At 50.5% G+C, this 9,376-nt stretch overlaps 2 protein-coding genes across 6 annotated transcripts in view; one reads left to right on the forward strand and one right to left on the reverse strand.

Moving 5' to 3' along the window:
- Window positions 1-9,376, forward strand: part of SLC5A10 (solute carrier family 5 member 10) — a 56,793-nt gene that overhangs the window by 34,990 nt on the left and 12,427 nt on the right. The window lies entirely within an intron of this gene.
- Window positions 1-9,376, reverse strand: part of SACK1G (scaffolding CK1 anchoring protein G) — a 39,940-nt gene that overhangs the window by 23,487 nt on the left and 7,077 nt on the right. For 2 of the 3 annotated variants that reach the window (XM_019656709.1, XM_019656707.1), the window contains exons 1-2: window positions 4,384-4,474; window positions 3,304-3,926 (exon numbers count right to left, since the gene is read on the reverse strand). In XM_019656709.1, the coding sequence (XP_019512254.1) occupies window positions 3,304-3,825 (522 nt within the window). In that variant the 5' untranslated portion in view covers window positions 3,826-3,926; window positions 4,384-4,474. Of the gene's footprint in view, window positions 1-3,303; window positions 3,927-4,383; window positions 4,475-6,197; window positions 6,319-9,376 lie in introns of those variants that run through there. The other variant, XM_019656708.1, reaches the window with a different exon arrangement.

Below are 9,376 nucleotides of genomic sequence, written 5' to 3' on the forward strand. Positions count from 1 at the left end.
ACCCATTTTATAGACAAGATGACTGAGGCTCAGAGAGGGGCTTGGGCTTGTGCCAGGTCACACAGTGGTGGAGGCAGAGCAGGGACCTGACCCCAGCACTCTTGGCTTCTTATACTGTGGCCCTTTAGTTCCATTCTAGTCTTTTGGGAAAGAGGAGATCTGGGGGTAGGCCTGACAGGAACACAGCCTCCCGTGTGGCTTAGCCAGGGGAGGCTGTGTGTGTGCTATGTCACTTCCCTGCCCCAGGGTCTGCCTGCCCTGTTGACGACAGGCCTAGCTGAGCAGGTGGAGGGCTGGGCCACCCTGACTCAGCGCCAGGAGCCCCTGCCCAGGTGCCCTGGTGGGAAGGAGTCCAGTGTTCGGGCCAGGTGGATGGACAATGGGATCTCCATTCTAGAGCTGGGAAGGGGAGTGTTTCCCCTGCATTAGTACCAGAGGTGAGAGGAGGACGCGGGGGCGCGGGGAAAAGAGGTGATTCATGGGAAGAAAAAAGGCAAGCAGAGCTCCTGGTGGGCGGGCCAAGCAAAAGTCTCCGTCAGCATTTGTCAGCATCCGTCAGCGTCACGGCCCAGCCCCTGCAAGCCTGGGAAGCAGCCAGAGCAGGGGAGATGGGAGAATTGCAGGAGCTTGGATGACCTGCCCCTCCCTGCCCGCCAAGGCCAGAGGGGACCCATCCTACAGTTTGAGGACAACACAGGTCTGGACCCCACCCCTCCACCCAAGAACTAGCTAGATGACCTTGGTAGAGACTAACCAGTCAGGCCTCAGTTTCTACATGTGGAAAACGGGGCAGATAACACTACCTGAGATTATAAAATGGCTCACACTCAATAAACAATAGTTATTGTTATTATAGAAGGCCCACAAACACACCTTGGTTCGCAGGATAGATGCGACAGGGAAGCAGGTAGGCTGGAAAGCAGGGGCTCCGTGCACCATGGTGCTGTGGGGTATGAATAAAGCCCTGCCTTCTCTGTCTCACTGTCCCCATCTGCAGGATGAGGTGCCTGGCCTCTATTGGCTCTGAGACCCTTCCTGTTGGGCCTTTGAGGCTCCCTGCTCTCTGAGGGGGCAGTCAGTCTCAGCAGTGAGCCCCATTCTTAGAGGGATGAAAGCAGGGTGCAGTGCATACCTGTTTGGGGACATGCAGAAAAGCACTGACTGGTACCAAACAGATCAGGGTTCAAACCTAAGATGGACTTCTTCCTGGTTATGTCATCTTAGGCAGGTGACACTGATAACCTTATGGGTCTTTGCAGGGAACAAATGGAATTATGGGGGGTCCACAAGACTACATGGAGGCCAGGCTCAGCCCCAGCCATAGAGATATGGGGAGGCTTCCCTGAGTGCCCAGCCTGGCCCTGGACACCCCTATCTGGCCCCATCACTGGGCTAGGCCATTTGTCTTTCTTTCTGGGGGAGATTAGACTCTGGCTATTCTCCTGCCAAGCTGGGATCTGATATCTGCCTCCTTCCTACTCCTGGTGGTGAGGAGAAGAACAGATGAAGGGGAACCCTGGCACAGCAGGTCAAGTTTCCTTGGGTCTTATTGTAGTTTCCCCACTTTTAAAAAGGGAGTGGAAGGGCCGGCTGAGTGGCTCAGTTGGTTAAGAGCTCACTCAAGAGTGCAAGCTCTGAACAACGGGGTCACCAGTTCAATTCCCAGCCTGAGCTGAGCTGCTGCTGAGCTGCCAACAGGTGGCAGGATGGCTCAGCTAAAAAAACACAAAAAAACAAACAAAAAAAGGGAGTAGAGGCTGGGTAATAGGATCCCAACAGGCCCTCCCATGGGACTGGGTTCCATGATCTCAAATCAGGCACCCATGTCAGCAGCACTTTCCTATCCCACGGCAAGCGTACGGAGGGTTATTTAGCCTGGAAGCTATGACGGTCCCTTCCTCCTCCCCTTCTCCTCCTCTTCCTCTAACTCTTCCTCACTCCCGTCACCCAATTCCATCTTCACAACAGCCAAAGACGCAGCTTTTATCCTTACCACCTCCCTTTTACCAACCAGAAACCTGAAGCCCCAAAGCTTCCTGGGCCAGGCCAGGCTCCCTGACACAGGCTCTCTGACTCGGCTGGCCCCCTCAGGGGACAGAGACTCAACATCTCTGGAAACCTAAGCTACCTCCTCAGCTCCTGACCCACTTCTCAGTTCTTTGCCCAAGAGCTCCCCCAGGGCCTGTCTGTCAGCCAGGATGGTCCCCAAAGCCAGCATTCAGGTCTGGTGTGATTTGCTGCCCTGCTCTGGGCCCGGAACTGTGAAGGAGTTAAGATTCCACCAGAAATACCTTGCCCACAGCCCAAGGCCAGGGCAGAGATTGCTAATCACTCGCTGCTCTCTACTGAGCCCAGACCTGGCCTCAGAATCCTTCTCAACACAGCTCGCTAGGCAGGCTTTATCTGTTATGTCAGGATGTGCTCTGAAACCATGAAAAGGCACTTTCTCTAAGCAGGAAGAAGCACCCACTCAAGGTCATGGCTATCCAGTAATGGCCTGGCAGTCTCTGCAAGTAATGAGCTCCTCTTAGAATATGTGTCAGTTGAGAATGGCTATCCACACCAGGGACACTGCATAGCTTGGCAGGGGTTGGGAAGGGGAGGTCCAGACAATGCTTGAGGTCCCTTACAGTGGTGAAATTCAGCCCAGGTGGACAACCCTTGGCTGAAATCACTCCACGTCCACCCTTGAAGAACAGGCCATCCCTACCCCCTACACCCAACCTGAAAAAGTTTTGCCATTGCAAAGCTTATGAAGAGACTCAGGGAGGGAGAGCAACTGGCTCTCAGTTGCCCAGCACACCCAGGCAACAGGCACATTTCCAATCAGACCTCCAGGCCAGCCTCAGATGGACTCAGGTGAATTCTCAATCTCCATGCCTACTCCCCCACCCAACAAAAGTAACACCAGAGAGCTCATGGTGTGTGTGAGCCTGCACTTCTCAGGCGTGAATCACAGTGGGAGAAAGCCCCACAGTTCCTTCCTGCCCCACCCCATTGCAGCGCCTTCTTCTGGGTAATCTGCTTACCAGGCCTGGGAAAATCAGAAACACCCCGAACAATGCACAAAGGCCCTCTGAGATAAGGCAGCTCACCTGCCAGAGGACCCAGGCACCCTATCCCTTTGCAAAGAATGAGGACCCTCATGAAGGCAGGAAGGCAGCCAGGAGCCCACAGGGGACTGCGGTGGACTCTCCATGTTGGGCTCCAAGTGAACATGCACTGAGGTGGGGAGATGCCAGGGGCAGGCCAGGCCCACTGGGCCATCATCCTCTCCAGGGACTCCCACCTGCCCTGGCTTACCTTCTGCGCCTGGCTGATCATCTTGCGCACCACCTCTTTGATGTGGGTCTGCCCGTCAATGGGGGGCTGCATGTAGACGCTGGCCCGGGTCACACCACGGTAGGCAATGGTGTCAGGCCAGCCCAGGTCCAGCTGTGGGATGGAGCGATCTGACTTCTGGGGCCAGTACTCCAGTGAGGGTGGTGGCTCGGCCTCGGTGGGGGCCCCACCTGCCCCACTGGCCTCCTTACCGTCCCCGACTCCATTGTCCTCGGGGCCCTGGGGGCAGCTTGAGCCCCGAGGGTCTTGGGAGCCCGGGTCATACACCTCGATGGTCTCCAGGATGCGCTTGAGCTCCAGCTCCGAGAGGAAATCTCGGATGTTCTCCTTCTTCAGCACCTCGTAGAAGGCCTCGGGGCCCCGGGCAACCAGGGCCTCCAGCGCCAGGCGCTGTTCCTCGCTATAGAAGAACTCGGGCTTGGACTCGCTGGAGCGCCAGTTGACATGGCTGTTGTCCAGACATTGCACCTGAGACAAGGCCATGATGCCACTTGTCCAGTGCTTCTGCAGAGGTTGGTAGGAGACAGAATGCTCACAGCACACAGGGCTTCAGGGCTGCCTCTGCTTCTCTGCCCATACAGAACCTGCAGGAGAGACAAGGTGAACCAGGCGTCAGGGCAAAGCACAGGTGGGATTGGGGAGGGGAGACAGGGCAGGGTGAAAGAGATGGGTGGGACACATCCCAAGGCCCAGTGTCCTGTATCTGTAGAGATACAGTGTCCTGTATCATCCCAGAAGATTTCTGGAGCTGCTTGAAGTCCTAGACAACTTCTAGGGGGAAACAGGGCTGGCGGGGAACTTCCAATAAGTTTCCAGTAGTGGGAGGCAGGAGACTGATATCGGACGGCCTCTGGCCCTGCTTAGTGGCGTCCCGCATTCCCAAGGCTTCCGGGAGGGGGGTGGGAGAGAGGTCTTAAAAATCCCTGGGCGCCAGGATAGGCAACCCCAGCGGCCTGCCAGAGGAGGCTAGGGGAAGCGCGGCAGGTGGGCAGCGACGCCCCAGGGGACCGGGATTGAGCGTCCTGGCCGGGACTCGCTTACCGGGCGATCGCGGGCGCGGCGCAGAACAGGCAAGCAAGCAGCGCGGGCGGAGCGGTGTGTACAGGCAGCAGCAGACCGGTGACTAAGTGCCACCCCGCCCACCCCGCCGCCGCCGCCGCCACGGCCGCCGCCACCTGCGGTCACGTGCGGCCCCAGGGGCGGGGCCGGAAACTGATTCACACAGCCAACGGACACAGACGTCGGGCGTCGGGCGGGTGTGCGCCCGCTTCCTCTTTTGTTTCCAGCTCTCAGTGGTGGAATTCTGACAAGCTCAGGGATCGAAGTCCAAGAGTTCCTAGACTATTGCAGCCCAGAGAAGGACAGTGTTCTTCCTGAGGACACACAGCAAGCCTTGGCACACCCCTAGCCCCAGGGCCTGTTGGTAATCTGGTCAAACACTACCTGTGCCCAGTTTCCTGGGTGGGACGGGAAGTCCATGCAGATGCCCAGCTGTCCAGCTGTCCAGCTGTGGGAGTAGAGTTGGGATACTAGGTTGGGAGTCCCCAAAGAAGGGCTAGGACACCATCTGACTCAACCTTAGGAGCCTTCACAGAGCTCGGTGTGGATAGATCAGGTACCAAGTTGTTAGGAATTCGTTCCCTGCTGGGGGAGTCCCCCTCCCCCAGGACTGGTCCTATGTGATGAGTAGGGCCCCACCTGAACCCTGGGGTGAGGAGAGCCAGATAGGGCTGCTGTGGGCTGGGGTCAGGCCCAGTTTTCTGCTCAGTGTCCCTGGAGCTTGGGTCCCCGGTTATGGGAGGTGTGGGGACCACATCTGAAAGCAGGCTGCCAGGGCGGGAACAGCAAAGCCCATTAAACCTGGTGGGACAAACAGCCCCCACCCCATCGTGTGCTACAGCCAGTCAGCCAGGCATCTGACCCTGCCCTTCCCTCCTGTCCCCATCCCCAACCACTTGCCCTGGATGGGCCTGTTCTCTGCTCTGGTTGGGACTGGGTCCCTGAGGACACTCTTCTGTGCTGCTGAAGGCCGGAACCCTCACTCCCCCAGGATGCTAACTACCATCTGTCCACCTGTCAGGCCTTCTCATCTGGGCCCACTGCCCTGAGCAGAGACTGCTCTCTCCCAGCCTCAGCACCCCTTTAGTCCCCATCACTGACCTCGCAAGCCTCAAGCCCTGCACTCCACCCTGGCCCTGGGGGCATCACACTGTCTGAACACAGTGGCCCCAGAGACCAGGCCCCTGCACCTCCCTGAGCACAGTCCCATGCGCCCCTAGCTCTTCCCAGGTACATGCACATACCTTCATCCTCCCCACCACAGGTGGTCCCAGTGGGCAACCACTGCCTTGGGAGCTTTGAAGCTTGATTGATTAGCCACTGGGGACCCAGAACATGACCCTCTCTGGGCCTCAGCATCTCCTTTGTCCTTATCACACCACAGAGGCCCTGGGGCGCATAAGGGAGTCATGGTCCTCAGGGCTGAAAGGCCTCTAGCCCTTCAACCCCATAATTATAGATTCACAGGAACTTGTTTTTTTAAAAAACACAACAGAGAGCTTGCAAGCAGCCTTCACCTGTTGCCTCCAATGGTATCATCTTGACAACTATAATGCAATAACATCACAGCCAGAAAGTTGACGTCAGTTTAATCCAGAGCTTGTTCAGAATTCAACAGTTTACATGAGCTCATTTGTGTGTGTGTGTGTGTGTGTGTGTGTAGATGTATGCAACCTTATCACAGATTTGTGTAACCACCATTACAATCAAGATACAGAACTATTCCATCACCACCAAGCTCCCCCTTGTTACTGCCATACCACCACCCCCATCCCTAACCCCTGGTAACCACTGACCTGCCTGTTCTCCATCTCTGGAATTCATCCAGGTGGCTGTGTGGGTCGATAGCTTGCTCCTTTCTGTGGCCAACTGGCATTCCATGGTGGGGGTGGACCACAGTTTGTTTAACCATTTCACCTATGGAAGGACAGTTAGCTTGTTTCCAGTTTGGGGCTATTATGAATACAACTGATATGAACATTCATATACATACACATATTAAATTATGTATATTTTCCACTCCCACCAACAATGTATGAGTGATCCAATTTTTCCACATCCTTGCCAACGTGTTGTGTTGCCACTATTGTTTTATTTTAGCCATCTCTATAGGCATGTAATAGTCTCTTATTATGATGTTAATTCGCATTTTCTTAATGACTAATGACATTGAACATATTTTTATGGGCTATTTGTCATTTGTATATACTCTTTGGTGAAATGTCTGTTCATGTGTTTTGCCCATTTTTTAATTGGATTGTTTGGTGTTTACTGTTGGGTTCTGAGAGCTCTTATAGAGTCTGGATAAAAGGCCTTTGTCAGGTATGTGGTCTGCAGGTATTTTCTCCGGGTCTGAAGCTTTTCTTTCCTTTTTTTTTTCTTAAAGCATATAATACAGTTGACTCTTGAACAATGAAGAAGTTGGGGCAATGACCCCAAGCCCACCCCTACCCCCACCCCACTCCCCACACAGTCGAAAATCCACATATAACTTTTGATTCCCCCAAAACTTAACTACTAATAGCCTATTGTTGACTGGAAGCCTTATTGATAACATAAACAGTCAATTAACACATATTTTGTATGTTACATGTATTATATACGGTATTCTTACAATAAAGTAAGCTACAGAAAAGAAAATGTTAAGAACATCATAAGAAAAATACATTTGTAGTATTTATTGAAAAAATCCACCTATAAGTTCAAACTCATGTTCAAACCCATGTTGTTCAAGGGTCAACTGTACAATATTATTAACTATAGTCTCTATGCTGTAGATTAGATTCCCCAGAACTTACTCATCTTATAGCTAGAAAGTTGTGTCCTTTGACCAACATCTCCTCTTTCACTTCCATTCCCCAGCCCCTGGCAACCACCATTCTAGTCTCTGTTTCTACGTTTAAATTCTGCATATAAGTGATATCATGCAGTAGTTGTCTTTCTCTGTCTGATTTATTTCACTTAGCATAATACCCTCTAGGTCCATCCATGTTTGTTGCAAATGGCAGGATATCTGTCTTTCTCATGGCCAGATAATACTTTTATATATATTGTCAATATATATATATTGTATATATCCATTTATGTTGATGGACACTTACGTTGTCTCCATATCTTGGCTATTGTGAATAATGCTGCAATGAATATAGGAGTACAGATAGCCCTTAGAGGTAGTGATTTTGTTTCCTAAAGATATATAACCTAGAGATGAGATTGCTGGATCATATGGTAGGTCTATTTATAATTTTTCTTTAGGAACCTCCTTGTTTTCCAGAGTGGTTGCACCAGTTTACATTCTCACCAGCAGCGCACAAGGGTTTCCTTTTCTCCACATCCTCACAACATGTTATCTCTTGTCTTTTTGTTAACAGCTATTCTAAGAGGGGTGAGGTTTTGATTTTCATTTCTCTGACGATTAGTTGAGCACCTTTTCATGCTCCTATTGGCCATTCATGTGTCCCCTTTAGAAAAATGTCTATTCAGTTCCTCTGCTAATTTTTGAATCAAATTGTTTGGGCTTTTTTGCTATGGAGTTGTATGAGTTCTTTATATATTTTTGGATAGTAATCCTATATCAGATATATGGTTTGCAAATATTTTTTCCCAGTTCGTTGGTTGCTGTTTCATTTTGTTGATGGTTTCCTTTGCTGTGTTGAAGCTTTTTAATTTGATGTAGCATCACTTGTTTGTTTTGGGGGGTTTTTTGCCTTTGCTTTTGGTGTCAAATCCAAAAAGTCATCTCTAAGACGGATGTCAAGGAGCTTACCCTATGTTTTCTTATAGGAGTTTTACAGTTTCAGGTCTTATGTTCAAACCTTTAATCTATTTTGAGTTGATTTTTGTGTATGGTATCAGAAAAGGGTCCAATTTCATTCTTTTGCATGAGTTTATCCAGTTTTCCCAACACCTTTTATTGAAGAGCCTGTCCTTTTCCCATTGTATATTCTTGGCTCCTTTGTCAGAAAGTAATTGACCATATATTCATGGGTTTATTTCTGGACTCTCTATTCTGTTCCATTGATCTATGTAACTGCTTTTGTGCCAGTACTATTCTGATTACTACAGCTTTGTAATACAGTTTGAATCAGGACGTGTGATGCGTCCAGCTTTTCTTTTCTTTCTTTTTCAGGTTTATGCATTTATTACTGCTTCATTTTCCAAGTTAGGGCAGGCAGTGATCCTGGAGCAGGAGATCCCTGAACAAAGGTGATAGGCGGATGGCATGCCACGTAGTAGGGGTAAAGGAGTTGGAGGAAGGGGAGCAAATCTTGCGGGCAGAGGTGGTGCTAGCGGAGCTGGTGGTGGTGGGGATGGGCCTCCCCCTGCCTGTGGATGTGGCAAGGAGGTCCTGGGGTTTATGAGCAACCTGCAATTTCATGCTACTTGGTTTGATGTTGCTGAAATTCTGTCCCAAGGTCGTTGAATTTGTATTCCTGTTTTTGCAGCTCATCTGGAGCTTATGGTTGGTTTCTGAGTTCTTCATTTCTCTGTAGAGATCATCACTAACAGAGGTGTGAAGTCAGTATTGGATCTTCGTCTGTGCTTGAGCTATGGGTCCACCCCATTGCAGCACTGCACCCACTCCAGCTCATACTCTGGTTTTCTTACAAAACCATGACCTGGCTGAGGCCGTGCTGGAGAGAAAGACCCAGTCCTCTCTGCTCCTCACGCTGGGGCCCTTGGGGCTCGACTGCTTTTCTTCCTTAAGATTGCTTTGGCTATTCAGAGTCCTTTATGGTTCCACACAAATATTTTCGGATTGTTTTTTCTATTTCTGTGAAAAATACCATTTTGATAGCAATTACAATGAACCTATATAGATTGCTTTGGGTAGTATTGCTATTTTAAGAATATGAGTTCTGGCTTGATCACTTCAGGTTCACTTGAACCTGAAGCTGAAGTTGTATAATATTGTATGTCAACTATAAGTGAATATATATATATATATATATATATATATATATATATATATATA

This window comes from Hipposideros armiger, unplaced genomic scaffold (genome assembly GCF_001890085.2).
Source record: "Hipposideros armiger isolate ML-2016 unplaced genomic scaffold, ASM189008v1 scaffold_264, whole genome shotgun sequence".
In the NCBI taxonomy this organism is placed as follows: domain Eukaryota; kingdom Metazoa; phylum Chordata; class Mammalia; order Chiroptera; family Hipposideridae; genus Hipposideros; species Hipposideros armiger.